Genomic DNA, 19,114 nt, shown 5'->3' on the forward strand with positions numbered 1-19,114 from the left:
TGAAGTGTGAGGGGGGGATTAATTGAAAGGGCCATAAAGGAACTTTTTAAAGTGATGGAAACGTTCTGTGTCTTGATTGTGGTGTTGGTTATATGCGTGAATAAGTTTGTCAAACTCATTGAACCCCGTGCACTTAAAATGAGTACATTTTATCATACGGAAATTACATTTGAATGAAGTTGTTTAAGAGAGAGTTAAACACCAAAGTCTAAAATAGGACATGAGTAGTGAAAGTGTCAAAAAGTATACTGTCACCACAGATTAGCAATAAAGCAGTAGCCCACAATACATTGTTGAATATTATTTTGAATGTCACTAAATAGATGTGAAAATTTGTACTAGTGTTTCTATTACTGTATCATGGTATTTATAGATACTTTAGTATTACATGAACTAAGTAATATTAGTGACAATAATACAAAGGTTTTGAAAGTGCCTTATAAGTGAAAGTACCTTATGTTTTTTGCAGTTTTAATATAATGTGCACTGATGGCTTTTTCCCTCTAAATTGTACATTTTTTAGTCCAACTTAGTCACATAATTCAGATAGATAAGTGTAATTTAATATTTTCTGAAATATTATAAAATTTCTAAATTTTTTAAATATTAAAAAATAGTGACAGTATTAGCTGAATATATTAAGCTAGCTCCATAATCCGTCTACATGCCGTGTCCATCTTTCAGGTGTCTGGGGTGTGTATCCAGCTAGGCAAAGATAAAATAGTATATAGGATGTCAGATATAGCTTTGTGATCACATCAAATAATTCTGGTGACAGCTATATAGAAAATCAACCTTAAAATAAAACTGAAATTTAAGAAACGCTTAGGCCAGTCTTCTTTTGTCACTTTAAGTTTCACTCTTTGATCCTTTTATGCTGGTTTGAAGAGTCTAGATAATCTTTCACAGAAGTTCTTTGGGGTGAGAGGTGGGGGGAGAAGGGCCCAAAAGGTCTGGTTTAGATTTCTGAATGGTAATGCCTGTCTGAACATAGATTTTTGTCCTTATACTTTCTGCTTTGTGTTTAAAGAGTTTTTAATAGCTTGCTTTTCACCTAGCAACTTTCATTATGTATAGTTTAAGTGCAAATTGGATGAACTGAAGTTTTTAAATGAAGAGTCTAAAAGGTCAAGAAGATGTCTAGAATCCTTTTTGCCACCTCTTTCCCAGAACCTTTCGTGGTGTTTTTAACAAAATCAAGAGTAAGGAATTTCTTATCTTTACACTTTTTAAAGCAGTGAAGTGGAAAAAAATTAAAATTGGAGAAGAAACAAATGATCTGGAGAACTGTTATTGTACAGTTGGTCTCTGAGAAAGTTACCATCTATTTAAGATGATGCCAAAAGTTCCGGTGGAAGTATGCTCTGTTGACTTTGGAGACCTCTTACTGCTGGGGGTCTTTGTTTAGATAGAGCTCACCACCCTGTGTGTTGTCATGTCATGTATGGTGTAGAGTAAGTGTTGTTTGGGGGGCGGGGGGCGGTAGACGATGCTCTGATGGCTTCCCCATTGTTCATGAACTAGCAATAAACTTTTCTCAGAATCCGTTATCCCTATAAAGGTATTAGTTAGATTCCAGAATAACATGTAAAGTGTGCTTGATTGACTTTCTCCCCCTAATTATACAGTATTCTGTAAATTGGACATTTGAATAACCTTCAGTTCAAATGTATATTTCTTGCCATTGAGTTGGTGAAAGGAAACATTTTGTTCTCTCATGGCCTTATTGATGAGCCTCATATAAACTAGGTGAAATGGGACAGTGCAAAGAGAATGCAGTAAAGTGCTGAATGAAATACAGTAAAGTCCTGAAATACTTAGTATATACAAAAAAAAATCTCTTGGCTGTAGTTAGTGGAGAAGAGTAGTGGAAGAGTAGAGTTGTGATAGGAACTTTTCAAGAGGATGGTTTGAGAGGAGAGGGACTGTCATTCATGGTGTTGGTTAGCTTGCGTCAAGGTTAGGCCAGAGTGAGAAGATTTCTCCTGAACAGGAATGCCAAGCACCACATGAACTTCCCCAGTATGAGCAGGTGCAGTAAAATCAAACTATGGAAGTAAACCTGGAGACCGCTAGAGAGGCCGTGGAAGAGTCCATGGATTTTTGACCGGATGATGACCTGAAGAATTGTTGTCATTTTTAATTTAAGGTAACTGCTCTTTTAAAATTTTTACTTTTGCATTTCACATGTATAGGTTTAAGAAAATCTACCAAGAAGCGCAGCGAATCCCCACCTGCTGAGCTCCCCAGTTTGAGGCGGAGCACACGCCAAAAGACCACGGGCTCCTGTGCTAGTGCCAGGTAATAATCTGGGCTTTGCCAGTTTATGATTAGCTCGTTATCTGTGTTCAGCTTTCAGCAAAATCCTTAATTTTGTAAGTTTTTAAAAATTATTAAAATTTTCTCTTTAATGTTGAGCAAAGAAATTTGTTTTAATATAGCTAGTATTGCTGTATATTTTTGTGAATTCTTCCCCAATATTTATTTACCTTTTTTTTGCTAAGTTTTAATCATGCCTTTTTTGGGCAACACCTTTGTGTTCTACCTTTTCCTCTGCTGTTACATTATTTGCACAGAGTTATTGCCAATAGTTGAAAGTCTGGTTGCTTTCAGAGTTCTAGTCTGCCAAAGAAATCTCTAATGAGCATCTTTATGCAGATTTGGGTTATTTTTAAAGGTAGCTAAATTTCCCAGTAGTGTGATTAATGGATCAGAAGGGATGCCTGTTGTAATGGCTGTAATATTGCCTAATTAGTTTCTAAAAGTGTTGGCACAAGTTATTGAGTTTAATGGGTGAGGGGGAGAGATGTACTTAATTTTCATTTTGTGTTCCAGTACCTCTCCTCACAGAAGAATGTAGGTTTGGTTTGTGTTCTCTCACATCTCCAGTTCCCATTCCTCCTGGTTGCTATTTTGGAGCCCTTTTTCAGAAAATGATCTACCTTTCACATATGATGCAGTGTATTATTTCATATACTTTATTAACTGATTCAGAACCTTAGGATAAAGTTAAAAATCTTTTTGTTGGAATTTCGTCTCAGATTTTCAGGCTTGGTCAGTTTTGGTCTTGTGCTGGTAATCACAGCTGTATGGGACTTCTCCATCCTTTATATGTAGTTTGCTCTTATATGTACTTCGTTCTCTCTACTAAATGTGCCAGAAACCAGTGATGCAGGTGACTGATTTTAGTTTACCTTTTCCCTACTCTAACTTAGGTCAGTAGAAAGGCTTTAAGCACTTCTTTTTGTTCTTCTCTGAGGTAATCGACTTTATACTCTTGGCCGTGGGTACAGTAGTAACACAAGGAAACAGTATGACTTGTTACCTAATAAGTCATAAGAAATGGACTCTTGCCACTTTAATCTCTACTTTTCCACTTATTTCCTAGTTCTGTCAGGATTGTCTAAAATATCTGGAGTTAGTACACCTGTTTGCCTTTGAAGTTTTTTGGCAGTACTTTTATGAGGACCTCTGAGAAAATTTCTTAGTTCTTTAGGGCTTTTGTCCTGTTTTGGGCCAAACTTTGAATCCAGTTTACCCAAGGTTTATAATCTTAGATATAAACCAAATTCACTGTAGTTGAAAATTAATTTTAAGCTGTATGTGGCGTCAGGTAATCTAGCGTCCTATCTTTCTCTGCAGCATTCTCTCCTTCTCCTCGGGCCCACTGTCTTGATGAACGAGAAGTTACTTACATGCTACACACAAGCTGTCTAGCCGCCTGCCTGCAGTGCTCTTCATCTCAACCTTTTCTGAATTAGTTGAGATTCCTCTTAAATTTAGTGCTTTCGTAGTCGATCACAGCTGCGGCTTCGTCTCTTTAGACTAACACACCTTGAAGGCAGCAACCAAATGTTCAGCACAGAGTGTGTCACATGGTTGATACAAATTAAATGTTAAATAAATGACTTAATTTGAATCCCACTAATTTATAGCTTGGTAATTGGGGTTTGGAGTGAGCTTTTTTCCCCTGTGAATGAAAGGTTGGCAAAGTAAATCCCTGCTTAGGGAGGAGTTTTAATAATTGAGAGAATAAACTCTTCAAGAACTCATTGGTGATTCAGAGCTTTCATTTACATGTCACTTATGCCTGGTTCCTTCTTGTTCTTTACTAGACAACATCTAATTTCACTGTAGTTTACTTTAGTCTAAAACATTTCTTTAGTAGTAGATTTTTGCACTTTCTGAGGTCATTTGGGGAACTGCCTTTAAACAATATTAAGTTGTTGTAATTTTGGAAGTCTTCTGTCTCTACCTGATTTGCTTACTGATTTCGCTATTAAAATAGAAAGTCATCAATAAAATATAATCTGCTTCATGATAAATGACTGATGATTCCTTTTTCCATATCTTACACTATGCCTCAATCAGAAACAAGTGTCTTCCCAGATGTCATCTGTATTTACTTATAAATATTAAATACTCATTTCTTTTATTTTAAAGGCTAGAGCTATTGTCCATTATTAGGATAGTAATTTTTTGATGATTTAAGTAATCCGGGACTTAAGTGATGGGAATTTTTCCCATCTTCTTCTCTCCCCCTGTCCTGCCCCCATTTTCAAGTATCAGTCTGAAAGTCCATATAGTGGTCCACTATTTACCCAGGAATTAGGGATCTATTTCAAATGAATTGAATTGTTTCTGCAGAAGGAATCACTTTTCCATGTAGTTGAAGTGTTTAAAAATCACTTCTGTTTGTAAGGATGACAACAGCTCATAGCAACACAAAAGCTTGTATTGTCAATGTGATATAGCTTGGATGAGTTTTAAATATACAAAGTCTTGGTTGTTACCCATAGTGATTTTCTACAACAATTTTTATGTAAAAAGAAGAAACTAGCTCTGTGTTCCATGCATTGGAGCTTTGTGCTGTGTGGACATTGCTCCTGGTCACTGGGAGTGCTGCCTATGATGGCATTTTTCTGTTGTAGTCGGCGAGGCTCTGGCCTGGGCAAAAGAGGAGCAGCTGAAGCTCGTCGACAGGAGAAGATGGCAGACCCTGAAGGCAACCAGGAGACAGTGAATTCTTCAGCTGCACGGACGGACGAAACTCCCCAAGGAGCGGCAGGTAGATTGGCACTTCTTAAGCCTAAAAAGCATTTATGTATCTTCCAGATTTATTTGGAGATAACTTACTTTTTAGGTACACCAAATATAATGGAAGAGAGGAGACAGATACATCTTAAGATGTTAGCCATCACACTTCTTGTTCGCTTTTGTTCCGCTTTATAGATTTGGTGTTTTGATTAGTTGTATTCATTTGTTGTTGTTGCTGTTTAATCTTTTTCCAAATCCAAATTTGTACTAATTACATTCAGAGGCCTTTTAAGAAGCAGTAAGTCCCTTTCTGTTTAAGCTTCTTAAATATTGATCAGTACATATAATAGTTGCCTACTGATTGTTTGTAAAACTTTAAATTCATAGTAAAAACGTAAGGATGTGGCTTAAATTGCTTCATACAAGTCTAAATTTTAATTTAGAATGTTGTAGTCCCTAAAAAATAACAAGTATTCAGTTTGAATCTAAGCAGCTTTAAGACTAGTATTCCTATTCTTCTGGGTTTCTTATTTTTATTCTCCTAGATGTCTTAGCCCAGCAAAAATTAGGCCCCCCGCCCCACCCCAAGTATGTACCCATTTCCAGTGCCACAAGGCGGCTGACACTCCACGGCTTGATTGTGGTTAACGGTTTTAAACAGTAGCTTGTTATAAGCATTTCTCACTAACACTAAGAACAGATACAAAAATATTATAAGTCATCATTATGAACATATGGGTCTGAGTTGAGTCCCTTAAATCTGGATGATATGCGTAGCTTTAGGCGTAGGCATGTTCTTACTTTTGAACAGAGTTCTTTCATGTATTACTGTTAGTATCAGAATAGGTGCAGTTTTCTTCAATGCCTGTGGTTGATTGTATATCCTCATTTACCAGGAAGGTTCTGGTCTGCCCACTGCTGTCCATGTTCTGTGCCTTTTGTCTCAGCTTTCTGTCCAGCTTAACATCTTTACCAACTTGTCTTTCCTGGTTTTGTATGATAGATTACATGGCGAACTTACGGCATCTCTTCTGGTGGTGCCTTTTTCCCAGAATAGTTTTTCTGAAGGGTTAAATGGTAGATTTTTGGAAACATACACTGCATTGCACATGCAACTCACTGAAGCTCTGTAGGACACACAGCCTATGCTTCCCAGTGTTTTAATGTTTATTCCAAGTCTGATTATGGAAGTGGAGCAATTCCCATATGGATGACACTTTGAGAGGGAGCTGCTGAGTGTGTTGTTCAAGTGGACTCATTATGGTAATTACAATAGCTAACATTTACAGAGTGTACACTCCATTGCAGACACACTATTAAGCACTTTACATATATTCTCATTTAATATTCAGAACAACCTGCTGAGGTGTGAGGTGCTGTTATCCTCATTTTATAAATGAGAACAACTGAGATGCATAATGGTTAAGCTTGCCAGGGTTACAAACTAGGATGTGTGACTCTCAAATCCAGGTCTTAGAGAAAAGAAGTGCACAGTTATAACAGCTGTGGTGTTCTGCTTCCCTGTGGTTACTCGAGTTTGTTTAATTCATAGGGGTGTAATTGGAGGCCAGAATGAGGGGGTGGTGTGTAAAATTTTGTTCCTTGGTATATTTGCCAAAGAGGATAAAAGCTTCAAGGGATTAGGTTCACGCGATTGCCCTCCGAAAGGCTCGCCTGTGTTTCATTGTCATCCATATTTGAAATCCCATTGTGATCTAGGTGCTTTCTGAGTTTATGTAAAAGATACATGTGCATGTTCACTGGCGTTAGAGCAGCACTAACTTTATTACCTTTCGGAGGCTGGATCCCTTGTACGTACTACAGGGGTTCCTCTGCCAGCTCACTAAAGTGCTTCTGGGGAAAGAGGCAGATTACTTATTACTAGCTTTATATTAAGTTCTTCAGTGTAATGTGCTTTCGTTTCTCAGTATGTAAAACTGGAATTTAAAGAAAAATAAAACCCTCTAAGTTCGTGTAGAGTACAAACTGATGGTGGTAACGTAGAGCACCTTATGGCAAGTGTCCATTCTCAGACAGTTCTTATACAGTTGGTATAAGACTCACTTCATCTGAAGCATTTATTTTGAAATAATGTTTTTACTAATTTAAAAAAATTAATCTCTTCAGTCTTATGTATATATTCATTTTTCAGTGTTTCTTTACTTTTAGAGATCATTTCTTCCTGACTTATTTCAGTGGCCTCGTTGATATAAGTGTATTTCTTTTTTCACATGTAGATATTAAAGCATTGCTCCATCTTTGGAATACTTGCTTATATCACCCTGACTTTGCCAGTGTTGTTGACATTTAGGAAAGTTTGTTGATAATGGTGTCCCTTTGGGTCACTCTGAAGTTTACTGTGATGTGGAGTGCAACCCCTCTAGCTCTTCATAGAAGAAATGTCAGCTCTTGAAGTTGAAAGTTAAGTGTTCCCCACATTGTCCCAAGAGCTGAAGGGTTTAGTTTTAGACTTCATTAGAACTGAGCATCCCTTTATAGTGCTGATAAAGTCTTGCAAATCTTAGTGATACTAAGGTGGGGAATCAAGCAGTCTTCTTTATACCCAGAAATCAATCAAAGTAAGGAAAAATGTTCTGACACCTACATTTGGCATTGGGAATCTTAATTTCACAAGAAATGAACAGGGTCAGATTGTAAAAAGAAAGCAACTCAGTTTTGTAAATTTTTCTCTCCCTCATTATATTTGGTTAGTACCACTAAAAATTAGATTGCTACCATATCACCTGATGCCAAGGCCCACATAAGGTGTAATTATATTCCAAACAACCATTCTTCTGGCCTAGCTCAAAAGTTTTTGTGACACTAAAAATGTCTTCCCGTTGCCTCCTATACTTAGGTATTTGGTAAACCCTTAGCAGTTCCTGTCAAGTAAAAGTGAATTCTATCAGCTTTAACTGTGTGTTGGAAACTGCCTTACATGGTGCTGTGAAGATATGCTGAGACTAGATGGGAGAGATACCAGTTTAAACAAAAAAAAAAAGATTGACACCTCTTAAAATCTGGCATTGGATTTTCTCTGTTTGATAGCCTTGCTTTTATATTTGTGTTGGGATGTATTTTGTGTGTGTTGCCCAAGGTTTGATGCCTTTATTGAAGCAACTTTCTCGCTGACTGCTATTAATGGGTTACATTTCCTTACCTGCCTGAGTTTACAAACAGCCGCTCACTGTAAGCTAGTTTGGTTGATTTAATTTTGTAAAACTTAGAAAAAAGGGAGCTATCGTAAGCAAATGCCTATTAATACTTGCCATCAAAGGAATGGCAGCTGGAAAGGATCTTTTTCCTTGGGTCCAGTAACTGATTTGTGTCAGAATAGGCCCTCGACTTGATTAAAAACCAGAATATCCCTGCTCCTCCTTGTAGTGGGTCTGTGGCTCCCTTAAGGTTGGGACCCTCCCTATAATAGTCTTAACAGCTCTTTTAATTCTGTGCTTTTACAAGTTTTATGTCTTGGTTAATGTCTTTGTGTCAGGGCAATTTGAGGTATTTATTATTCATTATGTCAGTTCTTAGAATAATATGTTTAAGAAGTCACTTAAGGTTAAACCTTTAAAATTGTAAGTTGTAGATTTGTAGACTGGCTTAAAGTCAAACTAGTAGAACCTCTGATACGCTTTAAAAAAACCCCAGCATTACCTTAAGTGAACTTGTGATTTTTTTTTTCTTAAAAAATGTGTGGTTCCAGAGTGTGCCTTTGAGGGGGGAGCAGGAAAGAAAGAAAAACCAACAATTTTGTTTGCCAAAACTTAGTATTTGCTTTCCACATTTTGTAAAAGTTTCAAAGTAAGTTTAAGAGCCACTTGACTAAGTTCAGTCATAATTGGGACCTGGTAGCAGGGCTGGTTGGCGTGGTTTCTGTATAACACGAAGAAGCAGCGGCACTGAAATCAGGAACGAGTGCTGGAGGGTAAGTGCGAGGCGCTGGTAGCGTGCAGCTCGTACGAGTGCGGCCTGCGAAGTCAGACTGCCTGGGCTCACGTCTCACGCCCGTGGTCAGTTGTCCGACCTTGGGCAAGCACTCAAAGACACAAAGCCTTGGTTTCCTCATGTGTATGGTGGAGCTTGTAATACTTCTCTGTATGGTTGAGAGCAAACACATGGACACGTTCTCCATACAGTCGGCATTTAATGAGTGCTACCTACAAGTAGCCTTATATATATATAAGTACAGTTGTTATTTCCTTTTTCTCCATCAGAAGTGTGGATTTTGCTAAACTCCATTACTCCTTAATATTAGCATTTCTACTTAGCCTGTTACTCTAAACCATGGGGTTGCCAACGTTTTCTGTGAAGGGCCAGATAACTGATGATTTAGGCTTTATGCAGGCTCTGTTGGAACAACTCTGTGGTTGTAGCACAAAAGCAGCCACAGGTATGTGAGTGAATGAGTTTGCGTATGTTTTAACAAAATTTTATTTGCAAAGTGGTGTGCTGGACTGGATTTGGCCTGTGGGCCACAGTTTGCTGATTCCTGTTCTAAACCATACATTTTTCTACAAGTTCTTTAAAAATCCCGGTGAAATGTTAGAATACTTAAATGAGGGGTGAAGAAAAGTATTAAGAAAACAGAGTTGGTGGCTGGTGTATTTACATCTCTTTCTTCAGAAAAACTCTTTACATTCACATACGTGATCCATGTGCCTCTTTTAATAATGACAAAAATATTCTTCCTGCCTTGCATTCTGTCACCATCTGTCAAGTGGACAGGACTTAAGGTATTGTGGATGATGTGGTCATACACAGCTGAGAATCGTCTATGTACAAAAAATGCTTTAGGACTCAACAGACACTGAGAGGAGGGGACAGTAAAACTGCTAGTTTTACAGGAATATATTTTCGTCTCCTGGTCAGATTTATAATATTGTAGAATCAGCCACTATTTACTTAGACTGAATTATCGATCAGGTTAGCATTTTGGGTAGTAGAATCCTTCTGAATCTGAACTCTTCATTCTGCATTTGTTTTGACATGTTAGTTGCCCTGTCTTTTGTACTTCAGTGTTTTGCAGTCTTCTGTCAGTTGTAATGTGTTTCTTCAATGTTTTGTCCTGGAAATAAGAGAGCGTAATCTTTGCACAGTCTTGAAATGAAAGAAAACACGGCAAATGATCGTATCCAGACTATAGTCCAGGAATAAAGCAGACTGAAGAAGGCACACATCTACATGGAACATTTTCCCCAAATGTCAGTTTTGCTTTTCTGTTTGTGACTAATTGCCCATCTATTAAATATCACAATGGTTTTTTAGCAGTGTTATGTTTATGGACTTTTGGTAGAGGAGTTCAGGATAAGACTCAATTCAGGAACAGTTTCAAAGACAGGAGGAAACTATGAAAACCATGTACGAGTGAAATGCAAAGCTTGTATATTATGCTTGTTTCTAATGTAGTTGAGCCATCTTTTTTCCATAAAACCTACATGATGAAGTCTAGAATAACAGCTGGTGTGCAATGGGCAGACACGTTTACCTTTATTCATTGTTGTCTGTAAAACTCTGCTTTTTCTTTTTTAAGATAAACCAGACATAATGAATTTAAATGTTCCTCTCCTAACCCTCACCTTTCCCCCCTCTTCGAAGCCTCTAGTTCTGTTGCAGGGGCTGTGGGCATGACCACTTCTGGGGAGAGTGAATCGGATGATTCCGAGATGGGACGATTGCAAGGTAAAGAGAGTTACTGAGCTTACAAGAAACTCTTGTCATGGGCTGCCTTTTACTACCGTTCTTTGTTGAAGTTAATTTGGATAAGCTCATAAAAGTATAATGTAGCAGTGCCCATATCTCCAAAAAAGCTTTGTATGTAGTGGTGATTTGATGATTTGGAATTGGAAGATGATCCGTTTGGCTCTTCATCTTTACTGTTTAACTAGATAAAAATCTTATATAGTATATTTATTTTTTATGTTTAAAAATTTGTTTTCATTATGGTTGCATGTATAGCTAGTAATACATTAAGGGAGATATTGAACAAGGGGTAGCTTAATATATTGTGCTCTGGTATCTAATAACATATTGCATCTAGTAGGATGCTTGATCAACTGTTTGAAAATGAATGTAGATTGTATACATAAACTCAAGGTATTACAATGTTGTAAGTGCTTTTAAAAAGCAGCTTTATATTATGTATACATTATTTACAAGTACATGGATATGTATTTTTATTATCTTCAGACAGCTGATTTATAGAATAGATCCCCAGTGTGAGGCTTACAAGAAACATTAATGAATCAGTTTCAGATTGCTTTTAAGTTCCTGAAGGAACTTATAGCAATCACTTTTTGACTAGAACTCTTATGAACAGTTTTTCTCACTTTTGGGAACTGATAAAAATGATTTTTTTCCTGTTTTTAGAGGATCTCATGATCAGTATCTGACTGAGAAATAATAGAGTGAAATAGCTAAGGTGCTTAACATAACTTCTTCAAAATAAATGTTTACTTTGGGTTTTTCTTGGACCATTTACATAGTCCCTGCTGGCACGGATATTTAATATCTCCATAAAACCTTAAGATGCCCTGGAGTAGACACATGGGTGTTGTAACTTATATTAATTATATTAGTATATACAAGTGGTCTTGAAAAGTTTAATGTAACTTAAAGTTCAAAATGAAAAGTAATTGTTTAAATCAATTATGTGATGAATCAGTTGTTCGAAACTTCTAGATAAGATCAGTTGTATTAACACTTCGACTACTCCTCCTGCCCTTCTTTTTTCCTTAGCTCTCTTAGAGGCCAGGGGTCTTCCTCCTCACCTGTTTGGTCCTCTTGGTCCTCGGATGTCACAACTTTTCCATAGAACAATTGGAAGCGGAGCTAGTAAGTGAATACTTTTAAATTTGTCCTCCCCTCAGAACTCTTAGTAATTAGTTGAGTGCTGTTTCTACTGTTTACCTATTCATGTAAGAGAGTTTTCACATAAGGAAGTTTTCATGAACTTTAACCTGTTTTAAAAAACAGTTTCTGCACATTCTTGCCTTAAATAATAGCAACTCTTCAAGATTTTCTCCTTTTATTTTTAATAACTGAATTGGAGCCATTAGAAAACCATCCAACGTTTACAACAAGATTGACCCTTCATTTTGTTTGTTTTTGAACTATAGAAGAGTACAGGATCTCAGGTGATTACATTATTATAGCATCTGATTGCATGCTTTGCACAGATTTGTGTCTTGAGATTTTTATGGTATAATAAAATTTAACCCATTAGGCAGTTGATTATAAAATGAGCCTGAGAGGAAAGATTTCTCAGCAGAATTACCAGTAACTAGACTCATTTAATCAAATTAATATAACCCAGAGATCTTATCATATATGCTAGATATAAGAGTGATTGTTTAAGTCTCAGTTTGTAACTAAGAATATGATTTTGCATAATCACAAATTCAGTTAAATTCTGTCTGGTATAGAATATTACCTTTAGCTTCCTTAAGCAATAAAATTTACATTTAAGCATTTTTAAAAATTGAAGTATAGTTGATTTACAATGTTGTGTTAATTTCTGCTGTGCAGCAGAGTGACTCAGTTTTATATATATATACACACACACACATTCTTTTTTACTTCATCAATAATATTTCCATAGAATCAGTAGGCTATTTGCAGACTTCAGTCTTGATTCATTTCAAAATTTCTGAAGTGTTACCGAAGGTTGTTAACTCTGACCTTACAAATAAATTTGTACTTGTATAATTTTCCATTAAATATTCTAAGTTTAAAAAAAAATAATGCAATGTGTGTACATGTGCTCATATTATGTGTACTTGTACTTGAGGATTTTAAGAAGCAGCGGGTATTTTATTTTTAATTTTTGAATTTTATTTTATTTTTTTATACAAGCAGGTTCTTATTAGTTATCCATTCTATACATGTTAGTGTATATACGTCAATCCCAATCTCCCAATCCGTCCCACCCCCACCCCCCGCCACTTCCCCTGCTTGGTGTCCATACGTTTGTTCTCTACATCTATATCTCTATTTCTGCCCTGCAAACCAGTTCATCTGTACCTGTACCATTTTTCTAGGTTCCACATATATGCGTTAATACACGATATTTGTTTTGCTCTTTCTGATTTACTTCACTCTGTATGACAGTCTCTAGATCCATTCACGTCTCTACAAATGACCCCAATTTCGTTCCTTTTTATGGCTGAGTAATATTCCATTGTATATATGTACCACATCTTCTTTATCCATTCGTCTGTCAATGGGCATTTAGGTTGCTTCCATGACCTGGCTATTGTAAATAGTGCTGCAATGAACATTGGGGTGCATGTGTTTCTTTGAATTATGGTTTTCTCTGGGTATATGCCCAGTAGTGGGATCGCTGGGTCATATGATAATTCTATTTTTTTTGTTGTTGTTGTTTTTACTTGCGGTGCGCGGGCCTCTCACTGTTGCGGCCTCTCCCGTTGCGGAGCACAGGCTCCAGACACGCAGGCTCAGTGGCCATGGCTCACAGGCCCAGCCGCTCCATGGCATGTGGGATCTTCCCGGACCAGGGCACGAACCCGTGTCCCCTGCATCGGCAGGTGGACTCTTCAACCATTGCGCCACCAGGGAAGCCCTATTTTTCGTTTTTTAAGGAACCTCCATACTGTTCTCCATAGTGGCTGTATCAATTTATATTCCCACCAACAGTGTAAGAGGGTTCCCTTTTCTCCACACCCTCTCCAGCATTTGTTGTTTGTGTATTTTCTGATGATGCCCATTCTGACTGGTGTGAGGTGATACCTCATTGTAGTTTTGATTTGCATTTCTCTAATAACTCGTGATGTTGAGCACCTTTTCATGTGCTTCTTGGCCATCTGTATGTCTTCTTTGGAGAAATGTCTATTTAGGTCTTCTGCCCATTTTTGGATTGGGTTGTTTGTTTTTTTAATATTGAGCTTCATGAGCTGTTTATATTTTTGGAGATTAATCCTTTGTCCGTTGATTCGTTTGCAAATATTTTCTCCCATTCTGAGGCAGCTGGTGTTTTTGTTTTTGTTTTGTTTTGCTTTGCTTTTGCTGCCCTGATACTCATCTCTCAAATAACATAGCCTCCTGCAAAGTTCTCGAGAACCCTTGAGTCTGGATTTTTATTCAGTGTTGTTTATTAGGCACTGGGATGTACAGAGTCATGAATAGGATAATAAGCAGAGTTGTTTCCCACGTGGAAGCTTCCCTGTTAGAGAGTGACCCTGGCAATAAACAATTACTATATAGTAAAATTTCAGGTCGTGTCAATGCAGTGAAGGAAAACAAAGCAGAGTTAGGAAGGCGTTTGTTGGTGTGATGATAGGCTGGTTAAAGAAACCTTTTCTGATTTTGTGGAGAACAAAATGATTTTGTGGAGAACAAAATGGAGTGAGAAAACCAGCTCTGCAGGGATCTGAGGGAAAAAGGAAGTGCAAGGCCGCAGGTGGAAATGAGTTTGGCATGCTCATGAGACAGCAGGAGGGGCCTATGGAAAGTGAAAGGAGAGTGGTAGAAGATGAAATCTGAGAGGTGTAGGTGCTTGCCAGGTCATGTTGGACCTTTGCAGGCCAGCAGCAAGTGTGGGATTTAAACTAAGGGTAATTAGGATTTATCTGTATTATGAAAAAGATCAAGCATACACAAAAGTTGAGAGTATTATTAGTAGTATAATAACATCCATGAACCCATCAACAATTATCGATCCACATGACCTGACCATTGTTTCGTTTATATCCTCGGCTGTTCTCCCCACTCCCAAGTTTATTTTTTTAACTTTTGCCATTTTCATATATTTGAATTTATATCTGTAAAAATAAGGACATAACCACAGTACTGTCTAAAAAAGTTTATATTAAGAAAATCCTTAGTAAGTATCTAGAATTCAAATGTTCCAGTCCTCACATAAATACATTTTAAAAACTTTAATTTAACTGATGGCAAAGTATAGATCATATTTTTAATGTGTGTACTTTTTTATTTTTTAAGAGAAATTTGATTTCATTTATTTTTCCACTTCATTTATTTTGGGGGAGAAGGCTGGGAAGAAAAATTGTTTCAGAGCTACCCAAGAATATTAGCATTAAACATCGGAAATCCATATTAAGGCTTGACTATTGCACATGAAATGAATATAAACGATAGACTAGAACCAGAGTAGAAAACAGTGACACACCCCCATTCCCATGACCCAGCTTCAGCAGTGCCTGCTTCATGGCCAGTCTGTCTTTACACCCACCAACATCCCTCCTCTTGTATTAATTTGAAATGAATCCCAGACATTATATAATTTTATCTATAAATATTTCATCATGTAGCTCAAGATAATGTCCCTTAAAACACACATACACATGCATGCGTACATCCACATTACTATTATTATATCTGAAGAAGAAACCAGTAATTCCTTATTGATAGATACCCATTCAGTCAGATTTCCATTGCTCAAATGGAAAAGTTAAAAAAAAAAAAAGTAAACTTCTTGTTAAACAGCTAGTTGGATCTAGAGGCTTTTTCAGGTTCAAGTTTGGTTCTTTATTTTCTTCCTCTGGTGAGGAAAGACTATGCAAAAGTGGTAGTGTTTTCTAATATTAGGAAGCCCACAAAGTCTAGACAACAGGGATTAAAAATGAAAGCATTTCATATCTAATGATCAGTCTTCATTTATTAGAAGTAAAAGAAGTAATTTAGTTGAAATATATAAAGAATATCTCTCCCTTCTATTTGGTTACCCAGGAGAATAGTTGGTATAGGAAAAATATTTCCTACCCTTTATTTACCAGTTTTGCATCCTTCAAAGTGCTGTTGTTTTTGTTTTAAGTATCATTGTCAATTGGGTTGAGATGTGTTTTAGCCATTTCATTGATTTTCACTGATGATGAAATTGTCTAGTCGTCATCTGATATTTCTGATGTGATCTCAGTAGTTTTTGATGCCCTCTTTGCTTTCTGATGAGCCAAGTTGAACACCCCCTACCCCCCCACCTGAAATCAGGCATTGCCTCAGAGAGCCCTGGTTTTCTTTATAGGAAATGATATTTAGATTCCACAGTCTGGGCTGTTGGCGTATTTGCTACTGGGTTGATAATTGTTGTTAGACACTTTTAATGGACAAAAGTAGGAAATAATTGTATTTAATCTTTTAAGATTAAAAATCATGAGTTCATACTGATACTGCCAATTCACATTCAGGACTGCAGGGGTTTTATTTATCTTGTATCTTTCCCTCGTGCCAAAAGTTTCAGTTCCCAGTGATAACATAGTCATTTATTTGCTTTATCCTACAGTACAAAATTCCAACCTAACACCAAAAATAGTATTATTGAGAAAATTTTAATTTTGTAACAGTTCTTTTTTTGTTCTTGGAATATATCTCACTTCGTGGTCATTTTTTTGTGTTTTAGAGTCACTTGAAATAATTCTTTACATTCATGCCACCAGGCTGGTTTAGCACATTTGCTTTATTTTGCTTTTAATTTTTAGGGATTGACTTTAAAATGTAGTCTTGCTTTTATAATTTGTTATATTTACATGGTTCCTGAAGTCAAATCTACAAATTTTTAAAAGTCTTATCTTTTGCTATCCCTTTAGCCTGTTTCCTCCTCCCACACAAATAACCTTTGTAAGTTTGTGGCCTGTCCTTTTGTTATTTATTTAAGAAAACAAAAACAAATCCGTATTATCTACTTCACACACACTGACTTTCTTAGATAAGAGTATAAATTTTACATACTTTGCCTTGCTTTTAACAGTATGTTTTGGTGTTCACTTATCATGGCTGCTGTGCACGTCACGCACATGCTCAGAGAGAGAGAGAGAAAGAGAGATTTCCCCATTCCTTTTGTAAAGCTGCCACAGTGCTGCAGTGTGTGGATGTACGGTTTATTTTGCCAGTCTCCTGTTGGACATTTGGGTTAGTTCCAGTCTTGGTTGTGTTGCAGTGAAATACAGCTTTCCTGTTTTTACCTGTGTTACCTTCAGGATAGATTTCTAGAAGGGAGATTGCTGTGTAAAGGGTAAATGTGTACAACATTTTGGCAGATGTTGTAAATCAGCCTCTTTTGGAGATTATAATGCGTATCCTTGGCTAATTATATATAGCCTACCATATAGTAATACGTTATCATATCCCAAACAGTGCAACCCCCTTACAGCAATTTAACTCTCTTTCTCCTGCCATCCTTTATGCTGTTATTTAGTTTTACTTACACATGTGCTATAAACACAAAAAGACAATTGTTGTTTTAGAACATCCATATTCTTTTATTTTTGCCCACATATATACCATTTCCAGTGTTCTTAATTCTTTCCTAAAGTCCCTTTCTTCTATCAGGATTGTTTCCCTTCAGCCTAAAGAACTTTTTTTATGCAGTGAGTGACTGCTAGTAATGATTTCTCTCTGCTTTTGTTGGAGAAATCCTTGATTTGCCTTAATTTTTTTTTAACATCTTTATTGGAGTGTAATTGCTTTACAGTGTTGCGTTAGTTTCTGCTGTATAACAGAGTGAATCAGCTATATGTATACATATATCCCCATATCCCCTCCCTCTTGCGTCTCCCTCCCACCCTCCCTATCCCACCCCTCTAGGTGGTCACAAAGCACCGAGCTGTTGTCCCTGTGAGCTTATGTCCCTGTGCTATGCGGCTGCTTCCCACTAGCTAGCTATTTTACATTTGGTAGTGTGTCTATGTCAATGCCACTCTCACTTCCTCCCAAGTCCGTTCTCTATGTCTGCATCTTGTTCCTGTTCTGCCCCTAGGTTCTTCAGAACCATTTTCTTTTAAAGGTTCCATATATATGTGTTATGCCTTAATTTTTAAAAGGTAATTTCCCCAGGTATAAAATCTCATATTAGTACTTTGTAGTGCTCTTCTGGTTTCCATAGTTGCTGTTTAAAAGTCTTACTGTTACCCTTCCAAGGCAGTTCTTTTCTCCCAGCTTCTTTTAAGATCTGCTTTTTCAAACCATTATTAATTTTTAATAATTTGACTATATTAGGCCTGTGTGACATTTTCTTCCATTTTTAAGTTGCTCAGGTTCCACTGAGCCTTTGAATCTCTGAGTCGATAACTTTCATCAGCTTTGGAAGATGGTTGGCCGTTATGTCTTCATATATTGTTTCACTTATCTCATCATCTCTTCAGATATTCTCCTTCCTTTTCTTCTGGGAGTATCAAGATTGTACATGTTCAGACTTTGGACTTGATCTACCATGTCTCTCTAGCTCTGTTTTTGTTTTTGTTTTTCCCAGGTTTTTCTTTTCCCCCCAGTTTGAAAACTTTCTGTTGACCGTATTTTAAATTCACTAATTCTTTTTTCTGCTGTCTTCTTCAGTATTTGGTTAAACTCATCAATGAATTTTAAATTTCAGATACTCTGTTTTCCAGTTCTAGACAGTTCTTTGATTTTTAAAAATAGATTAAAATTCTCTGTTGAAATTCTTTTTTTCCTTTAAATTTATTTATTTATTTATATTTTTATTTATTTATTTATGGCTGCATTGCGTCTTCGTTGCTGCGCGAGGGCTTTCTCTAGTTGCCGTGAGCAGGGGCTACTCCTTGTTGCAGTGCACAGGCTTCTCATTGAGGTGGTTTCTCTTGTTGCAGAGCACGGGCTCTAGGTGTGCGGGCTCAGTAGTTGTGGCACGTGGGCTCAGTAGTTGTGGCTTGCGTTCTCTAGAACACAGGCTCAGCAGTTGTGGCGCACGGGCCTAGCTGCTCTGCGGCATGTGGGATCTTCCTGGACCGGGGATTGAACCTGTGTCCCCTGCATTGGTAGGTAGATTCTTAACCACTGCACCGCCAGGGAAGTCCCACTGTTGAAATTCTTTACATTCTTACCCATTTTGTCCATCCATGCTTATATTTTCAATTTATTAATCATAGTTATAGAATACTTACTTTATAATTTCTAGGGGTGTTAGTCTGCTTCTATTGTCTTTTTTCCCCTTTTGATTGTTAGTCACATATTCCTCTGCCTCTTCATATGTCTGATAATTGATTATGTGAACGGAAGAGACCCCAAGTGATGTTTTCCAGCAGTGAGTGTTTTCTCTTTTTCTGTGTTAAAGGGTCAGAAGCTGATCACTTTGCTCTAGTCAGGGCTT

At 37.1% G+C, this 19,114-nt stretch overlaps 1 protein-coding gene across 21 annotated transcripts in view; it reads left to right on the forward strand.

Annotated features, from left to right (window-relative positions):
* The window catches only part of TRIP12 (thyroid hormone receptor interactor 12), a 147,422-nt gene that overhangs the window by 74,922 nt on the left and 53,386 nt on the right, over positions 1–19,114 (forward strand). For 20 of the 21 annotated variants that reach the window (XM_082658091.1, XM_082658076.1, XM_082658089.1 and 17 more), the window contains 4 exons: positions 2,196–2,301; positions 4,932–5,068; positions 10,636–10,719; positions 11,776–11,871. In XM_082658091.1, coding sequence (XP_082514217.1) covers positions 2,196–2,301; positions 4,932–5,068; positions 10,636–10,719; positions 11,776–11,871 — 423 coding nt within the window. The remainder of the gene's footprint in view (positions 1–2,195; positions 2,302–4,931; positions 5,069–10,635; positions 10,720–11,775; positions 11,872–19,114) is intronic. The other variant, XM_082658085.1, reaches the window with a different exon arrangement.

Source organism: Grampus griseus (assembly GCF_964374135.1).
Source record: "Grampus griseus genome assembly, chromosome: 7".
NCBI classification, from domain to species: Eukaryota; Metazoa; Chordata; class Mammalia; order Artiodactyla; family Delphinidae; genus Grampus; species Grampus griseus.